Genomic DNA, 15,870 nt, shown 5'->3' on the forward strand with positions numbered 1-15,870 from the left:
CCAAAAGAATGATGGTCATTTAAGCATGTGGCAGTATGTTTCTTGGAGAGGGCCACACTGGTAATGGACTTAAAGGATGGGCAGATTGTATGTCTATGAATACACCATCCAGCTCTGATGAGCAGACCCTGAGTGCATGCCTGAGGATATTATTTGGACCAGCTGCCTTATTTGGGTTTGTTTTCATTAGAGCTGTGCACACCGCCACCAATGACAGATCGTGATGCAGTGGTTTGTCCTGCGTGTCTTGTCCTGTCTGTCTCTGTGGGTTGGTGTTGTGGTGTATAAAAAAAGTGGGTGAGGTACTCACATAGGCTATTCGGAGTAATAATCAGTAATAATCATACTATAACCTTTTGTCTGCAGGGTGTTATTGTTTTGCTATCACTGATGATCATTATTGATTAACACTGCAGACACAGTACTGCTGTGGTTTTAACACTTTTAACAGCCTTCTTTATGCAACCTTTTGCTTAGATGCTTTTTTACTGCGGTTATATTTTATATGGTGATTATATAAAACCTAAAACTGCAAGACAAAATACAGCTGTAAAAAAAATTTAGTGTAAAAAGTATTTTTTCTTTTAACAAAAAAAATAGAAATTGTTTGTAAATTTGTTTTAATTGCTGAGCTCGACTAAATTAATGTACCTAATAACGTTCCTCTTTGTGAAAGCAGCATTTAATTGCCGTAGAATATTGAGGTCAACATTACTTCTTTACCTACATTTGTTTTATCTTAACTTGATCTGCAAGGTAATCAGAAACTGTGCTTTCATGCAGTTCATGAATGGACCTCACCTCTGTACTGAGCAACAACAAAAAAATGTTGTTACATAACATCTGTATCACACTCAAAGTTTCTCATTAAAATTATCTTGATCCATGTACTTTAAAACACCCGCCCTGCCTTCAGAAAATTAGGTAAAAGTTCAGTTATATATAAATAAAAGTGACTGCACTTATCCTGGACTTTTTTCTCTATACTTTTATTTCACAATAAACACAATCACTAGAGGTCATGTGATTAATTCTTTTGCCCGGTGTCCTGATGATAATTGATGAATAAACCACTGAAGACTCTTCTTCCACCTGCAGTAAAAAGCAATACATTTCATTACCCAGACAAAGCAACACGCACACACTTCATTTCTGCATGAGGGTTTTAGGTTACACCTCGATGTCAGCACAGACACTTACCCTGCTATTCAAGCCACAGCAACAAATTTGAACAGGAAATGCTTTGGTGAGACAGAAGCAGAAGCATATTCAGAATCAGAGGGGAAAGTTTTTCAAGCAAACCATAAGAAAAAAACAAAACAATAAAATACAAAGGAAGTGGAAGTGAGGCGCAGCTGCATAGCCTACCTGAATGTAACCTTGATTTCAACCAGAAAATTAAAAGTGCCATTAAAATGACACATGATACTGATATACCACAAATAAGTGGGATCCAGTCTTCAGGCTGTTTTTGAAAACCTGTTAAACCAAAAGCTAAATATTAATATTTCTTTGATTCGGGTGAAAAAGGTTCACAAACAGCATATGGCTAAACACCCACCTGTTGTTGTGCTAAATGCGTTTGTGCTAAATGTGGGACTCTTAGTAACTGTAGTGTATCCATCAAACACTGAATCTATATTGCACTTTAGGGACCCGTGTGGATGTACAGGCACAGATGTAGTTGAAGTTCTGTTTGGATTATTTGATTTCATGCCGCACGTCACAGCGCAAGATGCAGATGAATCCTTACTGTCATATACTGTAAGTAAAGATCAAAAGGTTACATCAGGTTATCTTCTACTATGAAACAATGATGTTTGTGTGTTTCTCACCTGTAACTACACACAAATTGATAGTGACTCGCTTAATACTGTGTCCGACACAGCTACTCATCCAGCAGGTATATTTCCCAGCATCTTCTCTTCTGACATTTCCAATATATATAGACTTGTTGAAAGTCAAATTGTCTGTTGTTGCTCTTACTTCTGATTTCCCAACAGCAGTCGTTGCTTCAAAAGTCCAAAAGTTTATTTTATCAAGTTTACTTGAACATGTGTGCTGAAAACTGCTGCCAGCAACAATGTAAACTGTCTCATTGACGTCTTTCCACGTCTCTGAAAAAAGAGAGGTAAAGGATTGTGATAATTATCTTTGGCAAATTTAAAAACCATAAGCACAGGTAGATTCTGACTTAACGGAGAAAAATATGACAGCAGGACAAACCTTTCTTCACTATGATGTCAGTGGACTTTTGGCATGTTTCTTGGCAAGTTTCACACCAGTACACACCTTCATCCTCCTCGGTAAAAGAGCTGATGACCAAGGAATGATTGGATCCAATTCTCAATTTGGGATTGGACATTTGATGATATAGCGTTCCCCTCTTATCTCGGAAGAATAACTGAACCTGCTTACTGCTATGGTCCTTCTTGTAAAACCATTTGAAAGAGTCTGATCGATGGATGTAATGCTGACACGGTATCACAGCTCGACATCCCAGCGAAAAATTAAGTTGTGTTGCGACTCGCAAAATATCACGTTGCTCATTTAAATTAACAGTCACTTGAAAAATATATGAAATATTCAAAAGTCAGTTCATCAATTGTATTTTAAATACATTGTATTTAATTAAGCAATTTGAATAATGAATTTAGTTAAGTAATGATTTGATCAGATACTCACTGTTTCCTGAGAAAGTAGAGAAGTTCCAAACAAGTAAAAAGATGAAAATGAAGCCTTTCTGTTTCATATGGGAGAAATTCCTGTCCCCGCAGAAATAAAACCCAACATGAAGCATCCTGGCTGTACCATTACTGCTCATAAAAAACACAGATCACAAACTCTGCCTCTCAGCAAAAGGTTTTAGATTGAGCTTAACAGTTTAAATGAGCCTGACACATCGGAAGTGGTCCAACAGCCAGTACAGAGGAAATTTAGCAAGGTTGTCACCCACACTGTTTTTCTGATGTGGTCTGGCATATGATTTGCTTCTTACATTTAGTATGGGTGTTAAGACACAAAATATGCATCGCAAACCAGTTTCTTTTTTAATATATAGATGCCAAATATGTTCTCACATTGTATTTTATGCTGAGATAATGTTTGTGAGGGTTGAACCAAACTGTGATTGAGCTGTTTGTACAGTTTATCGTACGGTTAAACTCACTGGAGTTTGGACTTCATGTGCAAACAAAGCACTTGTAACCAACTTATTGGCTGCCAAGTACAACAACTAACACAATTACATTTTTATTAATGAGATTAAATTCTAATGAATATCATAAACGCCCCAAAAGTGCTGAGCTGAGTACTTTAAAGTGTCTTAATTTGTCATAGATCAGCATGCAATTAAGTATGATATGTAATCTGGAGTATTTATTCGTTTAAAAAAACATGAATATAATCTGCACAGATTATATTTAACAATATAAAGTTAGAGGCGTTGTCAAGGATTTCCTTGCTTGTTGAGTTTTTTAATCATAAAGTCAATTAAATGGATTTGATTGTGTCAATATTTCTTAAAATAAACTCAACGTATGTAGTAACAATATGAAGGAACAAGTGTTTGACAGGCAAACAGAATAGCCAAAAGGAAAACCTACATTTTTGCGTGTGATGTTCACTTTACATAAGAAGAAATTATTTTGGTTAACAAACAAAGTTATTTTTGATAGAATTTGTAAATATTTTTTTAACCGCACTTCTTCATAATCTACTTTTTAATTCAATACTCTTCCCATATTTGCATCTTCATCATCCCAGTTCTCGTTTTCCGCCGTAATGATGTTGCTGTTGCACTCCTGCGCTCAAAACGCCAACAGTTCCGTCAGGACATGAAGTCAGCGTTTTATTGATTGTCAAATTCCCCGCCTACCGGAGACAGCACTGAAAACATCGCTTTTCCTCCAGCTCTTATCAGAAAGGTGAGCTCAGATCACCTTTTGCGCTTTGTTGGGGAGGTTTTCCTGCACGCGGAGGCGGAAGACACTTGCACCTGCAAGATGAAACTAACTAAAACTTTCGCGGAGTTTCAGCTGGGCTGGCCTCACATGCATTACGTCTTTGTTGTGCTCTGTGTTTTTGTCGTGGTTTATAAATTAACAATTCTACTTGCGAAAAGAAGGGAAGCACTGCGGAACTTCCAAGCTTTTCCGGGGCCGCCGCCGCCACACTGGCTGTTTGGACATGTTCTGGAGGTAACTGTCTCAACACACTCGCAGCAGCTGTAACATCTGTAACCGTCCAGTAAAGCTGACCACACCATGTTGGAGAACACCATTCTGCAAACAGAGACACACAGATGACAAACAACACAATTTACACGAGTAAAGTCTGCCTGCTGTGATGTGTTTCAGTTGTACTTTTTCTCTTTCAGTTTAAACAAGATGGGACCGATATGGACAAGTTAGTGAAATGGGGACAGGAGTACTCATATGTTTTCCCAATCTGGTTTGGCCCCTTTCTCAGTGTCATCATTATTCAGCATCCAGATTATGCAAAAACTATCCTGACATCATCAGGTATGAGAAATATTTTGCATAGTTGTTGTGTTGATGCACATTTATAACTGTGTAGTAAAGTTAAAGGTCCCTAACACCATTTTTATTTGTTTTGTTTCCTAACAGAGCCAAAAGATGATTTTGCCTACCGTTTTGTGGAGGGTTGGATTGGTAAGGTTCATTTTTCTCCCTTCAACAGCATTTTGTTAAAGTGCAGAGTTGTTTGTTTTGCTGCTTTCCTCACTCATGCACATGTTCTTCAGGAAATGGGTTGTTGGTGTCAGAAGGTCAGAAGTGGTTCCGTCAAAGAAGGCTCTTAACGCCAGGTTTCCATTATGATGTTTTGAAACCATACGTAAAATTGATGTCAGAGTCTGCTGAGACTATGTTGGTACGTTGAAGACAATTTAGTTGCATAATTGATAAATAAAATCAAAGTCGTGATGTGTTGGTCAGCACGTGTCAGTAAATATCATAGAAGTAAAGCAGGAGCAGTGTCTGTATCCTGCAGAGAGATCACATCTTGACAGGGGATTTCTAAGAGAGAAGGTAGGAACGAAGATTGACTAGACAGAGAGCAAGGAAGTGAGGAAAAACAGGATGATACAGAAGTGTTTAACGTGCATGAACTAGTTACACTGTTAGGAGAGAGACCCATACTAAAAATTTACGTAACTATGTTATGCGACACAGGTGCATGCAAAACCGTGCTAAATCAAAAACCTAATAACCTGAAATTTTCAAAAGAGACCCTGATAGTTAAGTCTGCATCAGGTCACACTAGTGTAAAATCTCTAACAGAAGGGCTACTGCTAGTGCATAGAGAAAGTGGCAAGAGCTGTAAAAACCAATGTATATACGATCCATCCTGTCCAGTCAACCTCCTAGGGAGAGACAGCATGGAAAAATTAAAAATTGGCGTAGTTCTAGGACCACAAGGCGTGCACGCAGAATTAATGTTAAACTATGAAGAGGTAGAAGAAGAGGGACAGATTAATTATAGCAGTGCGGGAAAAGGAGTGTCCCACTACTATTAGACTCTAGACCTTCCACCATTAGAGCCTCTACAGAGGTTGGCAGAGAAGTATTTGCCACCAGACTCCCGACCACTTGCTTTTGATGAGTATCACAACACCCTAAGATTTAAACAAAGATCCTTCATATGACACACAAATTCACAGATTAGGCCCACAGAAGCTTACCTTGCAGCACCTCTATGTAACTAAAAGTGGCAATGCTGTGTGCTCAGTGATACAAACAGAAAAAGTACAGGAACTGAGTAGAATGCCAAAACGACGCGTGTCTGTAGCACGAAATGAAAACACAGATTGGAGGGAGTTAGGTCACGTTTTGACTCAAGTTGAAAGAGACAGATATGAAAAAAACTGAAGAAACACATGAAGGATGGCTTCAGGGTCGTAGAACAGGATGCATGAGGTACACATTAGGATGGGTACTTACGACACAGCCAGCAACTCATCTATCCAGCTCAAAGGACCAATTTAAATGACTGGGGATTTCTAAGAATCACCCCACAGTTCTTCAGCTGTGACGCCTGAGTTAGAAAACACAAACACTGCAGTTGTCTTTACTCGCGAGGACGGTCACAGAGCGCTCGTACTCGCAAGAGGCACTCACGGACTTGCGCTCTGTCACTGTCTGCGTTCTTTGTTTATACAAGCTTGTGTGTGTACAAAGGTAACAAAGTTATTCCAAGAACTTAGAGCTGAGGTTCCCCTTTTCTAAGTCTGTATGTTCTTAGAAAAGAGGAAGCTGTTAGTTGCTAAATAAGTTTATCACACAAGAGTTCATGTAAAAAGTTACGTAGACATGTGGATTGCTTAGTGATCAATACAAAACACATTTCATGTAGCTGATCATGCTATGTACAATTTTCTTCTGACACATCTGTTCTCTCATTGTTGGCAGGATAAGTGGGAAAGTTATGCAAGCACAAATGAGCCTTTTGAATTGTTTAAACACATGAGCCTCATGACACTGGACAGCATTATGAAGTGTGCCTTCAGCTGCTACAGCAACTGTCAGACAGAGGGGTGAGCCCAGATGAATCTTTTTAAAGAGTCATTTACAGTGTCAGTTTTATGTTGAGTCTTTGGTTGTTGTAAATCTGCATTTAATGTTTGCCTCCTTTGTCATTTCAGTGGAACAAATGCATACATCAAAGCAGTTTATGACCTCAGTTTTCTAATTGACCTTCGGCTCAGAATGTTTCCGTACCACAGTGACCTCATTTTCCACCTTAGCCCACATGGTTTCAGATACAGAAAAGCACGTCAGGTGACCCTCAGTCATACAGGTAAGCTTTGCTTTGATTCATCTGAACCGTTGCCAAAAATCAGTGAGCCTCACATTATAGTGTCAGATCTACAAATGCTTACATTTTATATTCTTTTCTAAAGAGGAAGTTATAAGAAAGAGGCGAGAAGCACTAAAGGAAGAGAAGGAGCTTGGACAAATACAGGCAAAGAGATATTTGGACTTTCTGGACATCCTTCTCTTTGCAAGAGTATGTTATGTGTCATCAGTTTCAGCCTCTTACTTCAACACATTTCCCATTGTAGGATTTGCTTAATGTATAGGCAAGTCACAAACTGGGGTTTTCCTGCATAAAGGTCATACAGAAAATAAGGCAAGTGCCAACTTGAGATCGTGTCAGATATCTGAAGTACTGGCCTAAAGCTGAAATAGCATATGCATGCAGCAAATAAGCAAAGATGCATGCTGTTGCCAAGCTGCATGTTAATGTCCTCTGACACAAAGACGATGATCAGCCTTTTCATTCTCGTGAGCAGCAACCTGAATACAAAATCTCTTTTGTGTAGAGAATGATCAACACTGGTTAGTGTTTTGCCCAGTTTCTTTCCCAAAAACTTCTCTAAACGGCAGCTTGTAGAGGCTGTTCAGCTAGCATGTTTATTCTCTTAGACTTAGCTTTCATGACATGGGTTCAGTTTAAAACATATTAAAACACATAAAATGATCCAATTTTAATTTATTTTTTATTTTCGTGCATTTTAACTGAAAATCACACAAATTGAAAAATCTTATTTATATCACTTAAATACATAATTGTGTAATAACTGTATAATATTAATATAATCAACCGATAATGAAAGAATAGAAAGAATCCTTCCTTTATGAGTATATCATAGCAAATTGTTGTCCTTGGCAGGAAAAATTAAAATCAATAATTAACTGCATGGCAGGTGTTTGCTTAAAAAACAAACAATTAGTGCTTTATATGGTTTAAGAAGAACAGCGGACCTTGATACTTGGCTGCTGAATAAATCCCCAATTTTATAAAGGTATCTGTATAAGGATGAATGCTATCCAGCTAAAGCTGAGTTGAAGTCGGGTGATGCAGTAATATAATCAGCCTGAGCAGCAAAAGTAACAAAGCACTTTTATTGAGAAGCCCAGTTAGAGTATAGTGCAGTCCATTCTGTCTTTTATCAACTGTAAATATCCTTTATTTCAACGCCAGGATGAGAACCAGCAGGGTCTGTCAGATGAAGATATGCGGGCAGAAGTGGACACCTTCATGTTTGAGGGCCATGACACCACAGCCAGTGGCCTGTCTTTCATCCTCTACTGTCTGGCCTGCAACCCAGAACATCAGAAGATTTGCAGGAAGGAGATTATGGAGGCCTTGCATGACAAGGAAACCATGGAGTGGTAGGTTTATGAAAGGACAACATTGCAATAGGGAGACAAGTTGGTGCCATTCTGTGGTACCAAAACTTTATTAGGAGACATATAAACAAGATTTCTTATTAGTTGACTTCACTAACACTGCATGTTGGTCTCATTTTAAGGGAGGATCTCAGTAAAATCCCATACACTACAATGTGCATAAAAGAAGCTCTCCGCCTTTACCCCCCTGTACCAGGAATTGCCAGAAAAACCACCAAAACTGTAACCTTTTGTGATGGGAGAACAGTGCCTGCAGGTCAGTGATTTTACTCTGTTGTTATTATCAAAGAGTAAACATTAAATGTCTTCACTTAATAATGCTTTTGGAATCATTTCATGCCACATGGTAAACACAAACTCTTAACCGACGTTGTTTGTCTTTACATACATAAATGACTTTTCTTTACGATTCAATAAAGGACCTATATTGACTTATTACTTATTAATTTATTATTCTACAAGGGCACACTGGTATTATTTGATTGTATTGTCACATAGAGTTTCTTTTCTATAAACTAGTATAAATCTCTTAAACGTGTGGCTTAATTGCTTTGTCAGTTCTTCATTTTTCCAAATGGAAGTATTTAAATGTTGGCACCAGATTATTATCATATACATTATATGGGCAGAAAGTACACCGCTGCCTACACATTACACTCACTGGAACTGCTCAGCCATGGGAATCCATGAGCCATGAAGCTCCAGGCACACAGTTTTTGTGCTGATGTTGATGCCAGAGGAGGTTTAGAGCTCTGCAGTTACTGAGTCAGCAGAGCGTTGGAGATTTTTATGCACTCTGCAACCTCACTGTACAGAATGGTGCACATCAGTTTAATGTTGGTTTTTGCTACAATAGTTATCCTTGGTCAGAAGGAGAGGCTGACATCCAGGGAGTAGATTGTAAGAGGTGGAGTTTTTTTACACTCAGACTGATGGTACAAGGAGATATGACATGGTGTAGGAGGATGTGGAGGGGTGATATGGTGTGGTTTCTGCGATCAAGAACAGGAAATACTTTAGAACATGAATTAAGATTAAACGGTAATAAAGCTGGCCACAAATTCCTCCACAACAAATCTGCTAAGGCAGTGCATCAACCTGATACTGCTTCTTAAGAGCAATCACATTTATTAAAACACTACCCAAAATGGGCCACAAGATGGCACTCCAACACAAGAGATGAAATATTTATATTGAGGCAGTTGTTCAGTAGCCAGCCCTCTACCACTACGTAATACACCCATGTTACAGTGTACAATGTCACATTAATTGGTAAAGGGAACAAATAAAGCTGGAACAAGGCCAGAAACTATCCAATAGCTGGGCCACCATAGTTATCTATAACTAGCACATATGCCAAAGGTAGCTAGAATAAATACACACAGGGTAAAACATCTTAAAAATGAAATGTAAACTCACGTTTATGTGACACACACCATTTACAACAAACACAGGGGGGCTATTTGCTTTTCTTCCCAGCAGCTCTCCCCTCGTCTCTCATCAGCCCATGAACTAAGTCAGGCTATCTAGCTCAGGAGTCCCATGAATCCCATGACTGCAAAGCTGCTGGGTAATGTAGTTCACGCTAACATGGACTTTTCTACACTCACTCTGCAACTTTACATGGTCTGGCACTTCATGGCTGAGTTGCTATACTTCCTAAACATTTCCAGTTTGCAATAATACCACTTACACTTGATCACGCTGCATGGCTAGCTGCTTGATTTTATGTATCTGTGCCAACTGGACTTAAAACCCCTGCATTTGAATTATGAGTTGTGTCACAATAAATTTTTCGATATGGTGTATGCTTGTTTTGTTTGAAAGATAATGTTCAGCTACACACACCCTATAATCTTTTAATAATAATAAGCCAAGTACACATTTCTTTCAAATGTAGGTTCTGTTGTTGGAATAGGTGTATTTGGAATTCACAGGAATGCATCTGTCTGGGAAAACCCTAATGTAAGTAAAGACAATTTTATTCCCAGCACAACTTACTACATGGAATACATCATCAAAGGAATCTATGACGAAATAAAATTGTGACGTTTTCAGCACTCTGCCCATAAGGCTGCATACAATATATCAAATAACTGAAGAAGCAATCATGAAACTGGTGCATTAAATTAATTACTAGTGCTGTATTTGCTGAGGTGGGTAGGTCCCTGGTGCCAAAGTGGACCTCAGGACAGATTCAAGCTGGTTTAATGACTTACTTTATTATGTGTCAGAAATCAGTTTTCTCTGCGCAAGTGATAAGGGCGATGAGGTTCAGAAAATAAGTAATACACATAACACTGCTCTCTTTCTTTGTCCTGTATTACATTAGGTCTTTGATCCTCTGCGTTTCCTACCAGAGAACATTGCTAAGAGATCCCCTCATGCGTTTGTGCCCTTCTCAGCTGGGCCAAGGTTTGTCCTCACCTGAAACTATATCACTGTATAGAGACTGCTTGTAGTAGTCTCAAGTATGTGAATGTGTAACTTAGCACTGACCCCATTTCCATCAGCAAACTGGTTTTATGATGGGCTAGAGCAGTGGTTCCCAAACTTTTGTTGCTAGGCCCCCCATTGTTTTACCCAAATATCCTTGGGCAAGATACCAACCCCAGGTTGCTCCCCGATGCATCCATCCGAGTGTGAATGTGTATGTATGAATGATAGTTAGATAGCACGAAAAACTTAGAAAAGTGCTTGTGTGTGATTGGGTGAATGAACGAGTTGTATAAAGTGCTTTGGGTGCTCAGAGTAGAAAAGCGCTATATAAGAACCAGTCTATTTACCATTTACCATGTTCTAGTCTTTGGCTTGGAAGGAAGTTGGTTTGGAACCATATTTGGCGATGCTTCATCCTCTGCTTTGCGTTTGTGTGGGAGCCCTGTCAAAAACCTATCCATTATGCTAGCAGTGTCCAAGCATTCTTTGTTTTGTTTTTTTCATACCGTGCCGCCCCCTTTGGGAACCACTGGGCTAGAGCAAGTAGGGGAAAGGGGGAACTCACTGTAATCTAAGATTGATCTCATTTAAAATACAAGCACCTTTGGACCTGAATGTTAAAAGATAACATACTATATTTATCCCTCCTTTCCATTTTCTGCATGTCCAAATCTCAGAAGGATCAAATTATTTTAATTGTTTTTCAGGTCTTTGTGTATTTCTTACATTTTATGTATTTTGCAGAAACTGCATCGGTCAGAACTTTGCTATGAATGAGATGAAAGTGGTGACAGCTCTGACACTGAAGCGATACCAGCTCATAGCGGAGCCCACTATGAAACCCAAGATCATCCCCCGACTGGTTCTCCGCTCACTCAATGGCATCCACATCAAGATCAAACCTTTAGAGACTTAGCTAAAGTGCACTAACTGCAAGAACTGCTCAAAATTACTTTATTTAGAAAGTAAAAAAAGTATGTTGATTCTACCTTCTACCATATAACTGAGCTTTCACATAAAATTTAATTAACTCTGCCGTGCAGTTTATGTTTTAGGAAAAATTACTTGTTGAAAAAAATCTGCTTTTTACACAAAAACACTAAAGGAGAAGCTTGTGCAGAAAGTACTAGAATTTGCTTTTTTTTTACGAGTAGTACATAACAGAATTGTAGTAAATGGCATTGCACTTTTGCAGTGTAAGGTTGTAGATAAAATTCTAGTAATTACAACTTACATTTCCATATTAAGTTTTACACTCATCACTTAATATTTCTATTTTAAACACCAAGCAACTGTGGCCATTTTTAAATAGAGGAAGAGAACTGGTGCTATGCTGTAAATTAAATTAGCACTCAGTTTGCACCAAAGAATAATAACAGAAAAAGATAAAACAAGTTCTTCACTGTATTTTAGTATTCAGGATAAACCCAAACAAAAAGGGTTAATTGAGCTTATATTTCGAATTACTTCTATTGTTTACAGAAGAGGTCCCTTTGACCTGTAATGAAGATCATTTATCTATGTTTGTGCATTTATATGAAGTCTTATAAAAGCAAGGAAAGTCAGCATGAAAGCAATTCATAGATATATGATCAAAGTTTATCTCTGGAATATAACCTTATTTTACAGAGGCAGACTGTAAAGTTGATGCTTAAAAATGTGGACAATGTATCAAATTACTCGCATTGCATTTAGAGTCTTTCCTCATACATACAGCTTATTGTAAATCTGAAATATCAGTTTATATCAAGGCAAATTCACACTGTAGTGTTGTTTATGGTTAATTAAATGTAAGAAAAATGACAAAACCTTTACCTCTGACTGATATCTTTGAGTCCACTTGTCCTTTAAGAGGGGAAGGTTACCAGAAATCAATACAAGCTTGTTCTGAGTGGTCATATTAATCCAATGATGAGACATTTCTATCCTCTTGTGGGCAGGGATGCCACTCACAGGGCACGGGGGGCCACTGAATAGTTCGACTGAAAAAATGATCTTGGGTAAATGGTACGGCCTTTGTTGTCAGCATATCTCTGACACCATCTACTTCATCTAGTTCAAGTCCCCCCTCCATGATCTCGTCGATATCCAACCTGGAAAAAATACACAAAATAACATTCAGTTGCCTCGACGTGTAAACAAACCTAGAGAAGGGACACGAAAAAAGGACAGCATAAATACAGAGGAGAGAGGGAGATAAGAGAAGCTGGAGGACAAAGCTCCAGATCCGAACATCAGTAACTGACAGCCAAGGGGGAGAAAGAGGTCCCAGGATGGTTGATGATCCGGAACAGAGAGACCTGAGAGGAAGAGAAGAGGGAGCATCAAAGCAGTCGAACAAACACAAAGGTTATTCCAAATTTAACACCGCAGTTTTTAGCTGCCAAGAGTTAATGTACACTGGTCTCTGTGCTGCATATGCTGTCAAAAACACGCTGATATCCAGCAGGTAAGATAAGACATTTGCAGCTTTAGTGAGTGCAGTTTCACCAGAGTGACAGGCCTTGGAAGCAGACTGGGGGGAAAAACGTTGAAAATGATTACTGTTTCCTGTGAGGGCGCACACACTACCAGTCAAAAGTTTGGACACACCTTCTCATTTCATGTTTTTATTTATTTTCATGTGTTTTTTGGATTCTCACTGAAGGCATCAAAACTATGAATGAACACAAGGAATTATGTAGTAAACAAAACAGTGTGAAATAACTTAAAATATGTTTTATATTTTAGATTCCATAAAATAGTCGCACTGGAGCGGTTCGCAGCCGAGTGTGAAGCAGCGGGAATGAGGATCAGCACCTCCAAATCTGAGGCCATGGTTCTCAGCCGGAAAAGGGTGGAGTGCCCACTCCGGGTCGGGGATGAGTTCCTGCCCCAAGTGGAGGAGTTCAAGTATCTCGGGGTCTTGTTCGCGAGTGATGGGAGAAGGGAGCCGGAGATCGACAGACGGATTGGGGCTGCAGCTGCAGTAATGCGGACGCTGCACCGGTCCGTCGTGGTGAAGAGGGAGCTGAGTGTAAAAGCGAAGCTCTCAATTTACCGGTCGATCTACGTCCCTACCCTCACCTATGGCCACGAGCTGTGGGTAGTGACCGAAAGAACGAGATCGCGGATACAAGCGGCAGAAATGAGCTTCCTCCGAAGGGTGGCTGGCCTCTCCCTTAGAGATAGGGTGAGAAGTTCGGCCATCCGGGAGGGGCTCAGAGTAGAGCAGCTGCTGCTCCACATTGAAAGGAGCCAGCTGAGGTGGTTCGGGCATCTGACAAGGATGCCCCCTGGGCGCCTCCTGGGTGAGGTGTTCCAGGCATGTCCCACCGGGAGGAGGCCCCGGGGCAGACCCAGGACACGCTGGAGAGATTATATCTCTCGGCTGGCCTGGGAACGCCTTGGTATTCCCCCGGATAAGCTGGAGGAGGAGGTGGCTGGGGAGAGGGAGGTCTGGGCCTCTTTGCTTAGGCTGCTGCCCCCGCGACCCGGCCCCGGACAAAGCGGATGAAAATGGATGGAAAATAGTCACTGTTCGCTTTGATTACTCATTTGCAGACTCTTGGCATTCTCTCACTGAGCTTCATCAAGTCGTCACCTGAAATGGTTTTCCAACAGTCTTGAAGGACTTCCCAGAGATGCTGAGCACTCTGCGGTCCACCTCATCCCAAAACATCTCCATTGGGCTTACGTCAGGTGACTAGAGGCGCAGCACTCCATCTTTTTGGTCAGTTAGCCCTCACGCAGCCTGGTGGTGTGTTTGGGGTCAGTGTTCTATTGAAACATAAATGACGGTCCAACTAAACTCAAACCGGATGGGATGTATGACGCTGCAGGATGCTGCGTTAGCCATGCTGGTTCAGTGTATTTTCAGTTTTGAATAAATTTCCAACAGTGTCACCAGCAAAGCACCCCAACACTATCACACCTCCTCATCCATGCTTCATGGTGGGAACCATGCATGTAGAGACCATCTGTTCACTTTTTCTGTGTCGCACAAAGACATGGCAGGTGGAACCAAAGATCTCAAACTCAAACAAACTACAGATTTAGACTGGTTTAATGTCCATTCCTTGTGTTCCTTGGCCCAAACAAATCTCTTCTGCTTGTTGCTTTTCCTTAGTTGTGGTTTCTTAGCAGCTATTTGACCATAAAGGCCTGATTCACACAGTCTCCTCTTCTGCACAACACAGCTGATGGTCCCAACCCCATTAAGAAGATAAGAAATTCCATAATTGAACCTTCACCAACCACACCTGTAAAGTGAAAACCATGTCAGATTACTACATCATGAAGCTCACTGAGAGAAGACCAAGGATTTGCAGCACTGTCAACAAAGCAAAGGGAGGTATTCTGAAATATAAAACATATTTTGTCATGGTCCGGGTGTGTGCTAGTGTGTCTCCCTCTGAGCCGGCATCTCCGAGCCGGCATCTCCAACCCTGGGAGGGGCCTCTGTTTTCTGCTGATTGCTCGCGCCTGTGGGTGATTAAGACGGGCGACTCATAAGGCCAGCGCACTCAACCTTTCTTTGTCAGATTCTCAGCGAACCCTTCCACGTATGAAGTTGCCGGACGCAAATCTCTGCCGAAGAGCTCCCATCTGGACGCTGGACCACTTGCCAGTCCCACGGGTTGTTCACCCCGTTCACCTGCCTGCCTCCCTGCCTCAACGCCAGGAATTTCGGACCACTCACCCGGACTACTAACCCCTCCACGCCACTACAGACCACCCGCGGCAAGTAAGCAGTACTCAGGAAGATTCAGAACACACAGCTTGCCCATATTCCTCCCGAACCCTACCTGAACGTCTGTACTCTATTTTCAGTGACTCTTATCCTTTCCCCGGACCCAGGTTGACTCTCCCTCCAGCCCAATCCTCGGAGCAGCTGTTTTCCGCTGACGAATGACCAGATTGCTCACTTAGCTCAGGCTGCATAAACCTCTTAGGTTTAGTGGTTGTATTTAGCACTTGTGCAACTCACATTCCAGTTGTGAACACTTGTGGTGAAAATAAAAGTTGTCACTCAAACTACTTACATGCTGTTTGGCGCCGAGCAATTGAGTCCTTTTCCTTTTGAGACGGCCTCGGCCATGACATATTTAGAGTTTTTTATCAACTTTTTCTTTGCTACATAATTACATATATCTTGCTTCATATAGTTGATGTCTTCAGTATGTATCTACAATGCAGAAAGTTGTAAAAATAAAGAAAAAACATTAAATGAGAA

The 15,870-nt window shown here is 40.5% G+C and overlaps 1 protein-coding gene and 1 long non-coding RNA gene across 3 annotated transcripts; one reads left to right on the forward strand and one right to left on the reverse strand.

The window, feature by feature from the left end:
- Positions 1 to 748: 748 nt before the first annotated feature.
- On the reverse strand, positions 749 to 3,438 carry LOC146659411 (uncharacterized). 2 transcript variants are annotated; one of them, XR_014913796.1, is made up of 7 exons: positions 2,686 to 3,438; positions 2,227 to 2,565; positions 1,836 to 2,117; positions 1,562 to 1,762; positions 1,369 to 1,479; positions 1,201 to 1,241; positions 749 to 1,092 (listed from the first exon to the last, which is right to left on the reverse strand). It is a non-coding gene; the product is annotated as an uncharacterized LOC146659411 (long non-coding RNA). The 2 variants fall into 2 exon arrangements; XR_014913795.1 differs by having other exon boundaries at positions 2,227 to 3,438.
- Positions 3,439 to 3,935: 497 nt separating this feature from the next.
- Positions 3,936 to 12,410, forward strand: LOC146659412 (cytochrome P450 4B1-like). Its single transcript, XM_085423443.1, has 12 exons — positions 3,936 to 4,199; positions 4,379 to 4,523; positions 4,629 to 4,673; positions 4,766 to 4,893; positions 6,432 to 6,556; positions 6,665 to 6,819; positions 6,923 to 7,029; positions 8,008 to 8,198; positions 8,339 to 8,472; positions 10,117 to 10,181; positions 10,549 to 10,631; positions 11,400 to 12,410. Exons 1-12 carry the CDS (start codon positions 4,005 to 4,007, stop codon positions 11,569 to 11,571), a joined length of 1,545 nt encoding a protein of 514 aa, XP_085279569.1. The 5' UTR covers positions 3,936 to 4,004; the 3' UTR covers positions 11,572 to 12,410.
- The last annotated feature ends 3,460 nt before the right edge of the window (positions 12,411 to 15,870 follow it).

Source organism: Rhamphochromis longiceps, linkage group LG11 (genome assembly GCF_057381845.1).
Source record: "Rhamphochromis longiceps isolate RC_006_pf linkage group LG11, R_longiceps_female_GT1.1, whole genome shotgun sequence".
Taxonomy (NCBI): domain Eukaryota; kingdom Metazoa; phylum Chordata; class Actinopteri; order Cichliformes; family Cichlidae; genus Rhamphochromis; species Rhamphochromis longiceps.